Source organism: Scyliorhinus canicula, chromosome 9 (genome assembly GCF_902713615.1).
Source record: "Scyliorhinus canicula chromosome 9, sScyCan1.1, whole genome shotgun sequence".
Lineage (NCBI taxonomy): Eukaryota > Metazoa > Chordata > Chondrichthyes > Carcharhiniformes > Scyliorhinidae > Scyliorhinus > Scyliorhinus canicula.
Window position 1 is genome coordinate 99,841,753 of NC_052154.1, and position 19,937 is coordinate 99,861,689.

Below are 19,937 nucleotides of genomic sequence, written 5' to 3' on the forward strand. Positions count from 1 at the left end.
CCAGGTATATTGTTGGCCACCGTAGGTGAAGGCAAAGAGGTATTGACTGGCAGGATCAAGAGGTAGGGCAAAAAAGGCGTGTTGTAGATCAACAAGGGAAAAAAATTGAGCATCAGCTGGCACCTGAGCCAGGATATGAGCGGGATTAGGGACTAAGGCATGAAGTGGTTGTACAATAAGATTAATAGCACGTAAATCTTGGACAAGCCTATACTGGTCAGGCTTACCAGGTTTGGGAACTGCAAGGATCGGAGTGTTGCAGGGTGACTGACAAGGAACTAGAATGCCTCGCTGGGTGAGCTGTGTAATGAGGCAATCGATGGAGGGCCGTGCTTGAAGCTTAATGGGGTATTGTCGAATGGAAGGGTATTGAGCGCCTGGGAGAAGGGGGATAGTGATGGGGGGTGTATTAACTAAGCCCACTTCATACTGAGTAGTCGCCCAAACACGGGGGTGGACATCAGGCGAACAGCGGCCATGATGGTGGCGAAGCACCGAAGGGTGAAAGAGAGGGACCGAGAAATACGTGATCTGGAGGCCCCCAGGGAGCTGCTGCTCTGTACATCGGATAGCATGATCGGAGGCATCCAGTGCCTGCCGGACCATAGGGCCCAATTCTTTAGCATGATATGGGTGATTAACGTGGCGGGTGACGTGAGGGGCAGTATATCCAGTTTGCTTCCATAGCCAAGACGGAAGATGAGCCGCCTCAGCTATGCCTTGCGGGCCCTTTACTACCACAGTAAGATTAACCGTAAATGTCTTACCAAGGTCTGGCTGAAAAAAATCGTCCAGCTGCGTATCCATGCCAGTTGGATCATAGGCAAGGGTAACATGCAGCTCTGGGTCGGATTGAAGGCATAAAACCCACCATTGCGGGGTACAGGCGGAGAAAAACTGCCGCGGAAAGGTTGAGAGATGGGCAGTAACACCGTCGTCGCCGCATTTAATCCGAACGCCGAAGGCACATAAGAGGTCACGGGCAAGGAGGTTGCAATCCAAACCGGTGGTGACCACAAAACTATGCTGGAGAGTGATCCCGTAGAGACTAACGGGAACAGGAACAGAAATGGGATACTCTGCAGCCTGGCCTTGGAATCCTAAAAGCTGCTGTGTTTCAGTGGAAAGGGGAAGCTTGAGGGAAGACTGGACAGAGGACATAGTAGCGCCGGTATCAACTAAAAAGGAATAAGTGCGCCCTTGGACGGTCAGGGGTATCAGATGCTCAGTCTCCGAATTCCCGAGGCGGCAGGGCAGCAGTCGTGCTCAGTACTGCTGGAAGGGGTTATTCTGGGAAAAGATGGTGGTACCTATTTCCCCCGACCCTCGTCAGCGTCCCCGTCCCCCTCCACCATGGCCACCTCCCCCTCTGTTTGTGAAACAGTGATGGGCATAGTGGCCGGGCCTGCCGCATCTATAACAAAGGGCATTCTGGGGTGGGGGCTGTTGAGGATAGGGGTGGGGTACAGTCTGGGGGCCGTACTGGGGCGGATGTTGAAAAGGGCCCGTCGGCATACCATAGGGTCCTTTTGGGGTTTTGAACGGGGCGTATGGCGGACTGTACGAAGGAGCGCGTGGACCATTAGGATGGGTCAGGTACCCTTGACCCTCAGGGGTCACCCAACCAGGGACACAAAATTGGGGCTCCATCTGATAGCCAGTATTATCAGGGGCTGGAGTCTGCTCATCTTTCTTTATAACATATTCAGCCTTAACCTTAGGCTGTACCTTAGAGGACCCTTCAGTGCTCCCATCTTTCCAATAATATTTAACAGCCCGTGCCATTTGAGTGGGGCTATTGTCAGACCAGTCCATATTGTTAGTTTTGATAGCATCAGAGACCTGTGTCGGGAGACAGCTAAGGAGCATGGCGCAAAATTGGGGGTTGTTAGCGCCGTTACGGTAATTAACATCACCCGCCTGATTTTTATAATTTTCTTCAAATCGTTCTAAAAACTCATCAGCGCCTTCACCCTTTTTAGGCTTTGTTTCCAAGACTTTAATGATATCGACTGGTTTTTGTAGGGTAGTAGTGAGCTCCTGATAAATTGCGTCCTGTTGTTGTTGCTAATTGTTATGCAGGACCAATAGCCAGGCTAGGGTGACGGGAACCAGGAGGTTAGGGTTATGCAGGTGGAGATTATGACGGAACCGGATATGTTCCTCGGGTCTTAAAATCTGTTGGACCAGCGCCCAAAGATCTCTGGTTTCGGCGTTATACACCTGTACGGTGGTGCGGAGGAAATCTACAAAAGCAGCTGGAGACTGCTTGCAGTCTGGGATCCCGGCTAGGATTGCCATAATCTCGTTAGGCTTCCAGGGGACAAACACCTGCATTGTTTGTTGAACATTCGGGTTGGGGGGTTGGACAGCTGGGTCGTACCCAGGATTGGGGACGTCTCTCATGGGGAACTGGCCAGGTACAAGTGGTAAAGATGGAGGCGGTGGTGGGAATTCTTCTTGCTGATACTGAACTAATTGCGTGAACCCCATTGGCCCTCCTCCCGGCAATTTAGATCTAGTCCCATACGCCGGTGCCTGGGTGGGTGGCGGAGGTATCGGAAGTGGAGGAACATAAGGCGGTGCATTAGGCTGCAATGGTGGTGCCTGTGGTACTGGTCGGGGCTGTTGCTGGTGCCCCCTGTTACGTCGATCGTGGTAATGGAAAAGGTGTTCCTCATCCCCATCATCTCCGTCATCCCAACCTTGCTTCACATTACTAGCAGCGGGTGGTATTGGCTTAGCAGAGGTGGATTTATAATTCTGGCATTCCTTTTTAAGGACCTCTACTGTTTTAACCACCCCTCCTTCTGTTAATTCGATCCCCAATTTTAAGGCATTTGCTTGCCAGCTGGCCAATATTGAGGCGTCTCAATTTCTGGCAATAATCTCGCCATAAGGCAATCAATTTCTTAGCGGTGGATCCCTGATTATTTCGCTAGATAACCTGCTGTGCCTCAACCACAATTAGTAAATCCTTTGGCCCCCCCAAGGGGGAACCCTGACCTAGGTTCCTATGTAATTCCCACGACAATTGTCTTAGTTGCTTGGAAGATTCCGGATATTGTTCACACAAGGTTTGAAGCGCGCTTCCACTATCAGAGGTTGTATCTAACGTATTACCCATCTCTACACTATTGGCAGTTAATGATCCCTGCGATTATTGTTAATTTGGCGAAATGATCCTGGACCACTTTATTCAATCTTGAATTTAAACGGAGTTATCCTGCTCCGTTGCCCAATTCAGGCAGGCTCATCCGTGCCTGCAAGCCTATCTAACTACAAGGTTATAACGTCCTTGTTATAGTTTTAACTTAGGGTTGATCACGCACCCTTCTAAAGCCTCTTATCGCGGGGGTACTTTTAAACAAAAGCAAGGATCATAATAATGCCGAAACCTCTGTTGTAGCTATAACTGCAGGGCTACACACCCTCCCTTAAGACACTAGTCCCTGACTGTGCCCGTGGCTATAACTGTAGGGGCCACACTCCCTCCCTTAAATGTGTTCGCCGGACTGACCTGGATTTCGTAGGAGCGTCCCTGAGCACTGGCAGCGGGGCCGAATCGCGGACGGTACAGCGGAGGCAATACCAAAGTGGCAAAAATTTTACTCACAGTGGTGGCCCAATTCCTCCTTCGCTCCCGAACTCGACCAGTCGCTTACGCCGTCAGTCTCAGCGGAGACTCTTTCAAATCCCACCGCTGCCACCAAATGTAAATGCGTGTCTAATTCACTTGTCTCTCAGTCCGGAAGAAACGATCTCGAACACGTCCGTACTTCAGAATATTCTTTATTGCGATCGGGGCTGCTCTCTCGGTATTCCAAAGAAACACCTCTCTGAGAGTGCCAAAGTCTTGCTCAAAGCACCCTTTTATATGTTTTTTTAAGGGGTTGTCTCTTACATTCACTTGAGCTTGCCTCCAGTACAGATTACAGCTTGTTTTTACCAAATGTTTAGTACATGATTAATTTGTTATTGTCATATTTTCAATACATAATTTTACAGACATTGAGGTAGATATTGAGGTTATCTATTGGCACATGATAATGTAGCAGTTTTAGCTTAATTAGTAAATGTTAGCTATAATTGCAAGCGGCCCCCATATTTCATATCTTATCCGGCCATTCGCCTTGTTTCTCAAGGCTGTTTGGCTTATAGTCACACTCCCTTACCTTGAACATCCTTCAATGGCTTCAATAACATGTTCTTTTAATTCGTGATGTTCCACCTGGCTCTTTCTGGCTATTAACTCTTGCTTCACGTCCTCATGGTCACCTACAGAAGGATGGTGGGGGGGCAGAGAAACAACATGTTGCACAGAGGTTCTTCGACACCTCGGCAGCCGGCTGCCATGGGATACCTGTGTGCCCCGGTGGCCTGGTCGCGCCAGCCTAACCCCTGATCACTATCTGCGTCCAACGGTCAGTTCACAACGTCCTCACCGGTGCGTCAGTGGGCTCTGCCCATCAGCCACACGGCAACCTGCGGGCGTGTCCTCATCACCGTCCTGCCATGGCAGGGCGGCTGACATGTGGCATCCGCGGATGGACGACCCACTCCACTCCCTCTCTCTCCCCTCTCCCACCTCCACTCCCTCCCTCTCCCCCCTCCCACCTCCACTCCCACCCTCTCCCCCCCTCCCACCTCCACTCCCTCCTTCTCCCCCCTCCCACCTCCACTCTATCCCTCTCACCCCTCCCACCTCCACTCCCTCCATCTCCCCCTCCCACCTCCACTCCCTCCCTCTCCCCCCTCCCACCTCCACTCCATCCCCCCCCCCCCCTAGTTGGCTGCAGCGTTCTCGGGGAAGCCTTCCCCAGTCTGCGGAGACTCCAGGACAGTCCGCTCACCTCCTCAGCAGTCAACGTCAGCCAGCACGACTGGCTCAAGACTAAAAAAAGCAGGTGTGAACGGCGACGGCGTGAACTGGGGTCTCGCCGTCGGGACTTCGGACCATCCGGCCCGGAAAATAGCAGGGGCACCGGAGAATCGCCATTTTGGGTGCCTTGGGCGATTCTCCGGCTTGCGCTGCGCAGAACCCGACAGGACCGATTTTGCCTGTTGGGAGAATCGCGGGAGCGCGTCGGACCGGCGTTGTGTGAAAAAGTGGTGTGGCCCGCGATTCTCCCAACCGGTGTGGCATCGAAGAATCGTGCCCGATATTTCCCCATCAGAGTCTCACTAACTGTGGCCCCCAACACTATCCTCAGGTCAGTTGTTGCAGTACAGCGACTGAATCTGTGAGCTGCTGGCCTGTACAGCTGAATTAAATGCTGCATTTAGCATCTGATCCATCAAGTCAGCGATAAGAAGATGACATTTCTCTGTATGGAATGATGACTTTTTGTGATGCTCCATATATTTTGCAGGACAGTTTCCCCTAGATTATTTTGCTATCAATATTTGATTTAAAAGTAATAGAAAAGTAAAAGAAATGTTGAGATATTGGCTTTTACACAAAACTTCAAAATCTTTAACAGGAGCGTTAAAACATAATGAACTTTATTTGTAGCATCTTTGAATGCTTTCTGTATATCTGTAGTTGTAAAATGCATATACCTGTGCATAGGTATCTATTAAATTTACCATGTACTGCCATTTCCCATTTAAAAGGTCTAAGTCGACTTCCAGTGGCAGCCATGGAGTGAGAAGTCACATATTTGGAAGCTCCCGCTCATGGTGGTCTTTTTGTGGCCTTTATGCTGGTTTTTTGCAGGAATTTTGTAAGAAAAAGGTATAGAATTGAGAGCAGAAGAGAGTGACCCCTAGTTTATGGAGCTGCGGTCCAAAAGTGCCCGGAAAAAAGCGAACCAGTGGGTTAAGGTGAGTGTGAAGCAGGCAATGCATGCAGAGATGGCGGATGTGCAGAGTATGGCCCTGCCAACTCAGTGGATGATGGACCAGTTGGTGAGCTTCCTGAATAAGAAGTTCACCCAACGGTGGAAGGGAAGTGCGAAGGACCTGGCCCGGGCGGTGGACTTAATCACGCTGGTGGTTGACTGCGTGAAGATGAAACTGGCAGCCCAGGGACAGACGGTCCAGATGTTGGAGGAGCTGGCAGGGGAGCATGAGGAACAGTCCACCTTGATGGCAGCAGAGATTGGGCTGATGCGTGACCAGCAGAAGCGACTGATGGATAAAGTGGAAGACCTGGAGAATCGTTTTCGTAGGCAGAACATCCAGATCGTGAGTCTGCCAGAGGGAATCGAAGGATCGGATGTGGGTGTGTACGTTGGGAAGATGCTGGAGAAGCCTCTTGGGGAAGGTGTTGGGTCGGGCCCACAGGGCACTGATACGCAAGCCCCAGGGGGGCGGTCAGCCGAGGGCGATGGTAGTGAGATTGCATCAGTTCCTGGACAAGGAAAGTATCATGAGGTGGGCTAGGCAGACGAGGCGATGCACCTGGGAGGAATTCGAGATTCGGGTGTACCAGGACCTGGGGCAGAGCTCGTGAAGAAGAGGGCAGGTTTTAATAAGGTGTAACCTGTAATTGCTTGCTGAGGCCGCATCCATAGGTTTTCTTTCCCACAGCGTCCTTTGGTTCCTCTGCACCTGCTTCCCCTGCACTCTGGGTCTCCCCTCCTCTCTCCCGCCCCCTTCCTCCACCACCTCTTTGCTACCCGCCTTCTTCCGTGTCCCCCCTTCCCCCACCCACTTTCTTTTCCTTTGTCTGGTTCAGCCTGTCCCATTGGTTGCTGGTCTCGAACAGGCTGGTAAATTGCTTCCATGTGTTGTGGAAGCCTTCTTCTGATCCTCTGATGGCCAGCTTTATCTTCTCCAATTTGACATATTCTGCCAAGTTGGAAAGCTAGTCTGTGGCATTGGGTGGGGCTGCTGATCTCCAGCCGAGCCGGAAATACCCCAAAGACCGCCTCTAGCGGGTATGGTTCTACCCTCACCCCCACCACCTTGGAATTGGCCTCGGAAAAGTTGGTCGAGTACCCGACAAGTCTGGGAAATAACCTGAACATGTGGGTGTGGTTGGCTGGGCCTTCCTGGCACTGTTCACGTTTGTCTTCCATCTCCGGGAAGAACTTGCTCATGCGTGTTCTGGCAGAGTGTGCCCTATGCACTACCTTTAGTTGCATTAGGCTCAGCCTTGCGCATGAGGAGCTGGAGTTTGCCCTATGCCATGCCTTGTCCAAAAGTCCTCCCCTATCTCCTTGTCCTACTTCTCCTCCAACTTTTCCCATCTCTCTCTGTGCCTCTCTCTCACATTCTCATATTCTCACATTCTATGAACCTGAGTATCTCTCCTTCCCGCCACCGGAAGTCCTCCTCCTTTGGTAAGTTAATATTCAGTTAAATTTAATGTCAAAGATCTTGGGCGTGATTCAGCAGACAAATGTTTAAGTCTGCTTTTGGCTGCATTTCAACGGTGCAGTGCTTTTATTGTTGGTCTCGGGGAGTTTCTCCCTGCTGAGGCTACATTTACTGAGAGATTTCCTGCTGGCGAACGATCTTGCCAGCAAGAATGGCTGTGCACCGATCGGGGTGCCATTCTAATTGGCAGCCTCGATCATTCCCCCTACCCGCTTTCAGTTCCATTTCTCTCCCCCACACTTCCTCGCCCACCAAACCTGTCAAGGCCGCTGGGATCTTGCCCGCCCTCCAAATGGCAGTGCCAACCTGGCACCCTGGCACTGCCAGTCTGGCACCCTGGCAGTGGCTGGATGGCACTGCTAGTTTGCCCGGGTGGCACTGCAAAGGTGCCAGGCTGGCAGAGCCAAAGTGCTCATGTGCCAGGGGGATTGCCCGGATACCACCTTGCCCTGTTTCCGACCATCTGGGGGTCTCTAAGCCCTACGAGAACCCCCGAGGTGACATTACGCCTGCAACACATTTGTGTTAACCAGTACTAAATGGCTTTTTAGTGAGGTCTCGCAGGCTCGGCCGTGGACTCCTGGGTGCCAGGTGAATCCAGGTATTTAAATTAGCCACATTAGCATTTTGATATGCAGATCTGGGTCTCACCCAGCAAGGGTGGGATCTATATTGCGCTGGGTGGAGTAAGTCAGGTGACTTGCAAGCAGCCCGGTGCCTGGTGTAGAGTCCGATTTGGGGCTATCCTAGGATTCACCTGGCATGCCCGGCTCCATAACGCAATTTCTGAATTGCACCCATTGTCTGGTGATCCCTCCTTGCAAAGCTCCTCTTAGTCTCAGGCCAGGGTGTTGATTATTATTTGAAGTGCTATGATCCTCAGACCATAAGATATAGGAGCGGAAGTAAGGCCATTCGGCCCATCCTGATAAAGAAGAAATCTGAACACCCAGTAATTAACTATGCCAGAAGGTTTCATGTTTTTAAACACAAATACATTTTATTTTTTATCAAAAATGTTAACTTAGTCCTATAATTGACTACTGGGTTTCATTTTTTACTCCCCCATCTGCTTAAGAATTCTCTTATATATTTTTGACAATCTTGAAAGCACATTTGTGACAAATGTGAAGGTTCATTCACTTAGAACATAGAACATAGAACAGTACAGCACAGAACAGGCCCTTCGGCCCTCAATGTTGTGCCGAGCCATGATCACCCTACTCAAACCTACGTATCCACCCTATACCCGTAACCCAACAACCCCCCCCCTTAACCTTACTTTTATTAGGACACTACGGGCAATTTAGCATGGCCAATCCACCTAACCCGCACATCTTTTGGACTGTGGGAGGAAACCGGAGCACCCGGAGGAACCCCACGCACACGGGGAGGACGTGCAGACTCCACACAGACAGTGACCCAGCCGGGAATCGAACCTGGGACCCTGGAGCTGTGAAGCATTTATGCTAACCACCATGCTACCCTGCTGCACTTGTAAGGGACCAACCCATAAGGTATATCTATTTAATTCTCTTCAGTATTCCTCCAAGGTAAGATTATATGGGGGTATTTCTATTTGATTTTGGCTTTGACCCTCCTTTTTCTTCATAGGCCTCAAGGATGTGGATGCTTCAGGTTCTTGTTTGGGTTGCTGGCAAGTGCCCAACTGCCTTCCCACTGCTTTCCAAGCTAACTCTGCTGACTGCTTTGTGCCATAAGGCTCTATGAGGATCCTTGTATATTTCTTCCACAACAAGCTGGAGCAAACTGGCCAGCTGATTTTCCTTCACAATATTGAAACTGAGACAAAACGACATGTGCATACCACATGGTGAACAATGATGGTAGTATTTTCTCGGCTTGATATATAGACCGAACTGACGATCACTCCTTGTTGACTTTTTCAATCTGTTGAGATGCAATAGATACCAAAGCAAAGCTGCAACTTCCTCCGCCTGTTAAACAACAAACTACAATGCTTGCTTCTGTCAGCAAACACACAGATAAATTAAACTGAACAATCTTCTCTCATGAAGGCTCCTTCCTGAATCACAAAGCAGTTTGGCATGCTTTGGGTTGGTTCAAACAGAAATGTAAATGAATTACTTACCTTCAATGCAACATCTTTGATTCTATTACCCATATAATAATTTACCCCTCCAATGGAATTATACGACCCTCTTTCCCAGAATTGCTAGCTTTTATCTTATATTTGGAGGTAATGTTAGACATCTTGGCTCAGCCAAGAGCAGCAGAAATGGGCCACCTGTCGTTTCAAATTTTTAATGATCATCTCTGACCTTGTAAGTTAAACACTTTTAATCAAACTTGGGTTTGTTTGGTTGCCTTTACATTAGGGTTGCTTATCGGTTGTTTGGTTGCCTTTACATTAGGGTTGCTTATCGGTTGTTTGGTTGCCTTTACATTAGGGTTGCTTATCAGTTTCTTGGCCAAGTTTTTTGCATTCATCTATAGTTAAAACTTTAATTCTTAAAAATAAAAGTTGTATTCTAAAACATATGAATTATGAAACAGATTTTCGCAATGGAAGTTATGCTGTGACACTCTTGTACTCCACTCACTTTGTGTCTGTCAATATTTCGTAATTTAATTTCAGGTCGGATATGCCATTTTAATTATCTTTTAAATTCTCCTCCTCCCCTTCTATTCTCACCTGCATGCATGTTCCCTACCACACCATCCTCCAATCCTCCTGAATCTCTCCTCTCCATTGTGAATGGTGTATCAGTCAAGACGGCTCTTTGCCCTGAACAGTGTCCATGATGGCACAGTGGTTAACACTGCTGCCTCACAGCGCCAGGGACCAGGATTGAATTCCGGCCTCGGGTGACTGCCTGTGTGGAAAGAACAAGTTTGCACTTTCTCTCCATGTCTGCGTGGGTTTCCTCTGGGTGCTCCGGTTTCCTCCCACAGTCCAAAGATGTGCAGGTTAGGTGGATTGGCCATGCTAAATTGCCCCTCAGTGTCAAAACGGTTAGGTGGGGTTATTGGGTTATAGGGATAGGGTCAGGGTGCGGGCCTAGGTATGGTACTCTTTCCAGACTTCTTTACCTCTCTGTCTGCCCCAAGCTGTTCTGTAAATTATGTTGGCTGCACTATAAATTCTGCAATTTTTGTTATCTCTCTCAGCCTCTTCTTTTAACTTTTGAATTCCTGCCATTAGCCACTGCAAGTGCCCTTTCACTTTTGAACACTTAAGATCATATTGTTTAATCAGAAACCCTCTACTAAGGACTTCAGTGTCTCTCTTCACCCTCCTGTCATCACTTTCAGCCCTATCTTATAAGCTCCCACCTCCATCCCAGTTATTTAGATTCAATCAATTTATGAAAATTTGACTGGACCTTGTTCGAGTTATTTCCATTGTGATATATAATTTCTGGAGCTTGCTACTCCCGAGAGAATGCTTACACGTCGAACTGATCTGTGGCAAACAGTTTAACCAACACAGACTGGTGAACTCCAAATATATCACATCTGTCCACTAGGATGAGAGCATCAAAGGAGCACTTTTTCCTTTCACCTTCAACTTAATGAACTTTACTTTGCTGTCATCAATATTTTGGGATTGCTTTTTGTTCTAATTAATTTTGTTACTTCAAACATCAGAATACTCAGGTCGTAGCTGCAATAACTGCAGAATTTGGTTTTAATGAGACAATGCTGCACTGTTCTATGTTCTATGTTCTACACTATACAAACCATTGTACAGTGTCTTTCATGAAGTTGTCATTGAATACAAACACTTGGATAGATGACACTTTGCATCCTCAGCGTGAGTACAACACCCAGTAATTAACTATGCCACAAGGTTTCATGTTTTTAAACACAAATACATTTTATTTTTTATCAAAAATGTTAACTTAGTCCTATAATAATTTACCAATGATATATAAAAGTGATATCAGAATAACAAAATGGAGACATAGAACATAGAACATAGAACAGTACAGCACAGAACAGGCCCTTCGGCCCTCGATGTTGTGCCGAGCAATGATCACCATACTTGAACCCACGTAACCCGTATACCCGTAACCCAACAATCCCCCCATTAACCTTACACTACGGGCAATTTAGCATGGCCAATCCACCTAACCCGCACATCTTTGGACTGTGGGAGGAAACCGGAGCACCCGGAGGAAACCCACGCACACACAGGGAGGACGTGCAGACTCCACACAGACAGTGACCCAGCCGGGAATCGAACCTGGGACCCTGGAGCTGTGAAGCATTGATGCTAACCACCATGCTACCGTGAGGCCCCAATGATGTGCTCATGTCACCTCAATCTCTCCTAGTCATTCTGTTACCATAGTCATATGGTTCATTATTTTATTACTGTAAACATAGCGAATATAATAATAATCACTTATTGTCAGAAGTAGGCTTCAATGAAGTTACTGTGAAAAGCCCCTAGTCGCCACATTCCGCCGCCTGTTTGGGGAGGCCAGTATGGGAATTGAACCTGCGCTGCTGGCCTTCTGCATTACAAGCCAGCTGTTTAGCCCAGTGTGTGTCCCCCAAACTAAAGACATGGATGAGAGACTTTCATACATTCCATCAATAACCCTCTGGTGCGCTCACACAGTACATTCTATGCTTAACAGAGCATTTAAAAAAAACTTATTATGCTTTGATCATAAAAACAGTTCAACACAGTGAGGTACTCGTACAAAGAAACATACATAGAAAATAGAAGCAGGAGGAGGCCATATGGCACTTCAAGCCAGCTCCGCCATTTATGATCGTGGATAATCATCAAGTTGAGTACCCTGATCCCACCTTCCCCATCCCATATCCCTTGATGCCTTTAGCCCCAAGAGCTATATTCCTCCTTGAAATTACACAACATTTGTCCTCAACTACATTCTGTGGCGGTGATTTCCACAGGTTCACCACTCTCTGGGTGAAGAAATTTCTCTTAATTTCAGTCCTAAAAGGTTTACTCTTTTATCCCCAAACTGTAACCCCCTAGTTCTGGACTCCCTCACATCGGAAACATTCATTCTGAATCTACCCTGTCTAATCCTGTTAGAATTTTGTAAGTTTCTATGAGATCCCCTCTCCCTCTTCTAAACTCCACTGAATATAATCCTAACCAATTTAGTCTCTCTTCATTTGACAGTCCTGCCATCCCAGGAATCAGCCTGGTAAACCTTCACTGCACTCCCTCCATAGCAAGAACATATTTCCTCAGTTGAGGACACCAAAACTGCACACAATACTCCAGGTTTGGCCTCACCAATGACCAATACAATTGCAGTAAAACATCCCTATTCCTATACTCAAATCATTTCCCTGTGAAGGCCAACATACCATTTTCTTTCTTTGCTGCCTGCTGTACCTGCACCCTTTCAGTGACTAATGCACAAAGACACCAAGGTATATCTCGCTGAGTATTCACCTCTCTATATTTACATCCATTCAAATAATAATTTCCCTTCCTATTTTTGCTACCGAAGTGGATAATCTCACTTTTATCCACGTGATACTGTATCTATCATGTATATGCCTACTCACTCAGGCTGTCCAAATCCTGCTGAAGCATCTCTACATCCTCCTCACAGCTCACCCCCACCCAACTTTGTATATTCTACAAATTTGAAGATAATACATAGAACATAGAACATTACAGCGCAGTACGGGCCCTTCGGCCCTCGATGTTGCGCCGACCTGTGAAACCATCTGAAGCCTATTTGACCTACACTATTCCATTTTCATCCATATGTCTATCCAGCGACCACTTAATTGCTCTTAAAGTTGGCGAGTCTACTACTGTTGCAGGCAGGGCGTTCCACACCCCTACTACTCTCTGAGTAAAGAAACTGCCTCTGACATCTGTCCTATATCTACCACCCCTCAATTTAAAGCTATGTCCCCTCGTGTTGGTCATCACCATCCAAGGAAAGAGACTCTCACTGTCCACCCGATCTAACCCTCTGACTATCTTATATGTCTCTATTAAGTCACCTCTCAGCCTTCTCCTCTCTAACGAAAACAACCTCAAGTCCCTGAGCCTTTCCTCGTAAGACCTTCCCTCCATACCAGGCAACATCCTAGTAAATCTCCTCTGAACCCTTTCCAAAGCTTCCACATCCTTCCTATAATGTGGTGACCAGAACTGCACGCAGTACTCCAGGAGCGGCCGCACCAGAGTTATGTACAGCTGCAGCATGACCTCGTGGCTCCGAAACTCAATCCCCTACTGATAAAGGCTAGCACACCATATGCCTTCTTAACAGCCCTATTAACCTGGGTGGCAACTTTTAGGGATTTATGTACCTGGGTGCCGAGATCTCTCTGTTCATCTACACTACCAAGAATCTTGCCATTAGCCCAGTACTCTGCATTCCTGTTACTCCTTCCAAAGTGAACCACCTCACACTTAACACTTCATTCCCTCATCCAAATCACTAATATATAATGTGAACAGTTGGGGTCCGAGCACAAATCCCTGTGGTACCCCACTAGTCACAGCCGGCCAATCGGAAAAAGACCCATTTACTCCAACTCGGGTGGAATGAACTGTTATTTCCACACCACGCATCTAGGGCCTTGTCATTAATGCACAATAGAAAGGAAGAACCAGTTAAACTTTTGACATATTGGAGCTTTATTGTTCCACCTAGGTTGGGTGTTTCCGGTTGGTACATATCTGGTCTTGACCATGCTATCAGGTGGATATCGCAGGAACACACTCCCTATTTTGTTGGGAGGTAAAGCAGCAGCATTTAAGTAATTGAGACATTTGTGACATACATGACAGGTCCAACAGCCTCTGGGCGAGCAAACCATTTGAACATTCTGGGTGTGACTGTAGATTTTGTTGAAGGGTTGCCCAGACACTGGTGGGCAAATTGAACATTTCCAGTTCTTTTTTAATTCCAGTGTTCCTTTTTGACAATCCTATGGAGGAGTGATTAGGTTGTGTTTCTTATGTTATAGGTTGTGTATTCATGTTTCAGGGATACTATGGACAGTGCAAAACAGAGTGCTGCTCTGTGTCTGTTGCGGTTGTATAGAACATCTCCAGATCTCGTACCCATGGGAGAATGGACGTCACGAGTGGTTCACCTTTTGAATGACCAGCACTTGGTAACACCATTCAAGATTTCCTTTCAATAATGTACATTCACTGAAGGATCATTATGATTTATTTGCTTGTCTCTTTCATACAGGGTGTTGTAACTGCTGCTACAAGTCTGATCACCATACTTGCACAGAAGAATCCTGAAGAGTTTAAAACTGCTGTTTCCTTAGCGATTTCAAGGTTGAGCCGGGTAATAACATTATTTTGCTTTGTTCATGTGCAGAACTTCACTGTAGCTGACTTGAATGAGAAATGTCAAATAAAAAATGCAACTACATATATCCTGGAGGATCAAGTATCGTTTAGTGTGGGAATGTGAGTCTTATAGGGCAAGATAGCATGGGAAGTGATTTGGTATCAGATGCCTTTTGCAGAAAAAAATCCCAGCTTCTATCACCCTTTGGGTGAAGAAATATTACCTAATTTCAACTTAAAAGGTCTTCTCCGAATTATTTTGCTGATGTGCTCAATCCTGGACTCCCAGCAATTAGAAACAGTTTCTCCAAATCTATCCAGCTGTTCCCTTCCATCAAACTACTCTATAGCCTTCTAAGTTCCATGGAATACAACTCTTTATTCACTCCTCACAGTTTTACCTTGGAATCCAGCTAAACCTACCCTACACTCCCTCCAAGAAAATGCATCTTTCCCATGGCGCAGACCGGCTCACAATACTCCAGATGTGATACAACAAGGGTTTGTGTAGCTGAAGCATGTCTTCTACCCACTTGTATTCGAGTTCTATAGACAAGGGGGCTAGATTCTCCGAAAATGAGACTATGTCCCCATGCCGGCGTAAAAACGGTGGAGTTTTACTCCTGAAATTCCTGGAAAAAACGGAAATTAATTCCTAGCCCTGCAGGGGGCTAGCAGGGACCCGGAGTGAATCTCGCAGCTTTTGCTGCAGATACGGGCCCTCTCACGTCCGGTGGCGACCTCCAGCGGCTGCGTAGTGCTCCATGGCGGACTCGGACTGCGGAGCCAGACTGAAGAAAGAGACCCCCCAATCGGCCGCACGCCTGAGAATCAAACCCCGCACATTTGATCCCTGGCCGCCTATAAGGCCCCCCCCCCGGTCTCCGATCCGCCCACCCCCGACCAGGGCGGCCGCGGGACTGGCCGTCGGGAACTCGGCCGGTCAGGAGCGGAGGATTGATGAGCGGGCCTCTGGCAATGGGCCCCCAGCGGCGTGGCGTACTCCACGGTGATGCCGATTTTCGGTGCCTGGAGAATCGCTGGACCGGCGCCGTGCCCGATTATGGCGGCAAACTGGATTCTCTCCCCGGTGCCGGCCGCGATTACGGCGTCGGGCTGCGGAGGATCCAGCCCAAGGGTGCTCAGACTTCAGTCTTGAGATACACTTTTTTTGGCCATCATCCTAATACGATTAACCAATATGGTGCAAAGATTTCCTCCCCTAAAGGGCATTAAATCATCAGTACTTTTGTAGTCAACGGTTCCAGAATTTTAACCTGGTTTAATCATTGAATTTAAATTTTCCAACTGCATGATGGAATTGGAACTCTTGGCCTCCAGATAATTAATCCAGGTGTCTGGGTGACAAATCCTGTAGCATAACATCTGCTTCTGTACCCCTAGTAGCAAAGGTTTAATGTTGTGTAATATTCAGTTGCCAACCTAGTTAACAGGTTGAAGTATTCTAAATATGTGCTGAATGCATTCTGCTTTCAGCCCACAGGAAGTATCTTATGCAAGATTTTTGCAGTTGCCTTTAACAAAAGTGCACAACATTAAGTACATAATTGAGTTTCTATGGCATCATCATATAAAGTTTCTGTTACCTTTGTTATGGGCCAGGGTTTAGAGAACCCCAAGGTTCTTTAACAGATTGTAGTATGGGGAGCACACGGCCCACTCTACAGGTGTGGTACAGCAGAAATGGAAAAGTATTTTTAAAGCAAAACAATGTTTATTCTATGAACTCAAGTTTTTGATACATACAGTGAACATCTTAGCAACCATCAATTCAAATACAACCCCCAAATAATACAACATTAAGTAATCCTTAATAACTTCCCAAACAACATCCAGAAGACAGAAGAAACACCTTCAACAGAAGCACATTAGGTTTACATTCACTACTGAGAACATTTATAATTCTGAATTTACCAAATGATCAAGAGATAGTCTTTTGATGACAGACAGAACAGCAGTACACCTGCTTGGTCTGGCTTCAGCTCCAACACTGAAAACGAAACCAAAACAAACCCTGCAGCAAACGGCCTAAAACGAAAGTAAAAAGCTGACACAGTCCAGCTCCACCCACTCTCTGACATCACTGCAGTAATAAACACCTATTTCTTAAAGGTACTCTCACTACAGATATTTACATACACACCCATTTATAAACACCCATTTCTTAAAGGTCCTCTCACATGACACCTTTCCCACAAAAAAAGCACGCACAGAATGCACACATTACACGTGCGCCGAGTGCGTGGTGTGCAGAAAGCCCGCGGTCTACTGGTAACTGGTTCGCAATCGACCGGTTGACCTTGATCAGCATTTTGGCACCTCGGCCTCTAGATTTAAGACCAGCGTCCTATTTGCCTGTTTGATTAATTTTTGTACCTCTTCATGTCATTTTAATGATCCATGCACCTGCACCCCAAATTCTTTGCACCACCATTTTATTCTCACTTTAAGCCATTTAGGAAGTACCCTGTTCTCTCACTTTCAGATCCAAAATGGATTACCTTGCATAAGTCTACATTGAAATCAATTTGCCACATTTTTACGTTATCCACCAATAATAATTTAATATTGTGCTTCCATCTACACTGTTTAGAATATCACCTTTTTGTGTCAAGTTTAGAATTATAGCTATTTAGCAGGCATTCTAAGTCATTAATGAATACTGTGAATAGTTGATTCCCCAACACCGATCATTGCAAGACAACATTAGTTATACCCTGCCAATGAGAGTATCTGTCATTATAATTTACCTTAAATATTCTTGCATTGAGCCAATTCCCTAACCATATCAATAATTTGCCTTCAATTCCATGAGCTTGAGCTAACAATCTTTTATGAGGGGCTTGATCAGATGTTTCTAATAGTCCAGGTAGATTACATCATTGACATTCCCGTTACTTTAGTCACCGTCTTCAGAAAATTAAATACATTAGGCAAGAGCTATCTTTTTTATTCGGCCATGGGATTTGAAGGCACTGGGAAAGCCAACATTGCTTCTCTGTGAATTAATGGCACAGATTGATGGCGAATATTGTGGTTTGTGAACATCAGCCCTGTCGGAAGTGATCTGATTGAGTGCTGGAATTAAGTACACGAGAGGATAGCATAAAGTGTAATGTGGGAATGTGAATATTGTAATGTTGGAGTATTATTTAGTGTAGGAATGTGAATATTGTAATATTGCAGTATAGTTTAGTGTGGGAATGTGAAAGTTGTAGTGGGCGAATATGAATACTTTAGTATTGACGTAAGATTTAGAACAAAGAACAAAGAAAATTACAGCACAGGAACAGGCCCTTCGGCTCTCCCAGCCTGCGCCGATCCAGATCCTTTATCTAAACCTGTCTCCTATTTTCCAAGGTCTACTTCCCTCTGTTCCCGCCCATTCATATACCTGTCTAGATGCTTCTTAAATGATGCTATCGTGCCCGCATCTACCACCTCCGCTGGTAAAGCGTTCCAGGCACCCACCACCCTCTGCGTAAAAAACTTTCAACGCACATCTCCCTTAAACTTTCCCCCTCTCACCTTGAAATCATGACCCTTGTAACTGACACCCCCACTCTTGGGAAAAGCTTGTTGCTGTCCACCCTGTCCATACCTCTCATAATTTTGTAGACCTCAATCAGGTCCCCCCTCAACCTCCTTCTTTCCAACGAAAACAATCCTAATCTACTCAACCTTTCTTCATAGCTAGCACCCTCCATACCAGGCAACATCCTGGTGAACCTCCTCTGCACCCTCTCCAAGGCATCCACATCCTTCTGGTAATGTGGCGACCAGAACTGCACGCAGTATTCCAAATGTGGCCGAACCAAAGTCCTATACAACTGTAACATGACCTGCCACCTCTTGTACTCAATACCCAGTCCAAAAAAGGCAAGCATGCTGTATGCCTTCTTGACCACTCTATCAACCTGTGTTGCCACCTTCAGGGTACAATGGACCGGAACTCCCAGATCTCTCTGCACATCAATTTTCCCCAAGACCCTTCCATTGACCATATAGTCCGCTCTTGAATTTGATCTTCCAAAATGCATCACCTCGCACTTGCCTGGATTGAACTCCATCTGCCATTTCTCTGCCCAACTCTCCAATCTATCTATATTTTGTTGTATTCTCTGACAGTCCTCCTCGCTATCTGCAACTCCACCAATCTTAGTATCATCTGCAAACTTGCTAATCAGACCACCTATACCTTCCTCCAGGTCATTTATGTAGATCACAAACAACAGTGATCCGAGCACGGATCCCTGTGGAACACCACTAGTCACCCTTCTCCATTTTGAGACACTCCCTTCCACCACTACTCTCTGTCTCCTGTTGCCCAGCCAGTTCTTTATCCATCTAGCTAGTACACCCTGAACCCCATACGACTTCACTTTTTCCATCAACCTGCCATGGGAAACCTTATCAAACGCCTTACTAAAGTCCATGTATGCGACATCTACAGCCCTTCCCTCATCAATTAACTTTGTCACTTCCTCAAAGAATTCTATTAGGTTTGTAAGACATAACCTTCCCTGCACAAAACCATGCTGCCTATCACTGATAAGTCTATTTTCTTCCAGATGTGAATAGATCCTATCCCTCAGTATCTTCTCCAACAGTTTGCCTACCACTGACGTCAAGCTCACAGGTCTATAATTCCCTGGTTTATCCCTGCTACCCTTCTTAAACAAAGGGACAACATTAGCAATTCTCCAGTCCTCCGGGACCTCACCCGTGCTCAAGGATGCTGCAAAGATATCTGTTAAGGCCCCAGCTATTTCGACCCTCGCTTCCCTCAGTAACCTGGGATAGATCCCATCCGGTCCTGGGGACTTGTCCACCTTAATGTCTTTTAGAATACCCAAAACCTCCCCCTTCCGTATGACAACTTGACCGAGAGTATTTAAACATCCATCCCTAGCCTCAACATCCGTCTTAGAACATAGAACACTACAGCGCAGTATGGGCCCTTCGGCCCTCGATGTTGCGCCGACCTGTGAAACCATCTGAAGCCTATCTGACCTACACTATTCCATTTTCATCCATATGTCTATCCAGTGACCACTTAAATGCCCCTAAAGTTGGCGAATCTACTACTGTTGCAGGCAGGGCGTTCCACACCCCTACTACTCTCTGAGTAAAGAAACGGCCTCTGACATCTGTCCTATATCTATCACCCCTCAATTTAAAGCTATGTCCCCTTGTGTTGGTGGTCATCATCCGAGGAAAAAGACTCTCACTGTCCACCCTATCTAACCCTCTGACTATCTTATATGTCTCTATTAAGTCA

At 46.7% G+C, this 19,937-nt stretch overlaps 1 protein-coding gene across 12 annotated transcripts in view; it reads left to right on the forward strand.

Moving 5' to 3' along the window:
* LOC119971578 (AP-2 complex subunit alpha-2-like) overlaps positions 1 to 19,937 on the forward strand; it is a 527,190-nt gene that overhangs the window by 60,342 nt on the left and 446,911 nt on the right. For all 12 annotated transcript variants that reach the window (XM_038807337.1, XM_038807343.1, XM_038807342.1 and 9 more), the window contains 2 exons: positions 14,316 to 14,445; positions 14,529 to 14,630. In XM_038807337.1, the coding sequence (XP_038663265.1) occupies positions 14,316 to 14,445; positions 14,529 to 14,630 (232 nt within the window). The remainder of the gene's footprint in view (positions 1 to 14,315; positions 14,446 to 14,528; positions 14,631 to 19,937) is intronic.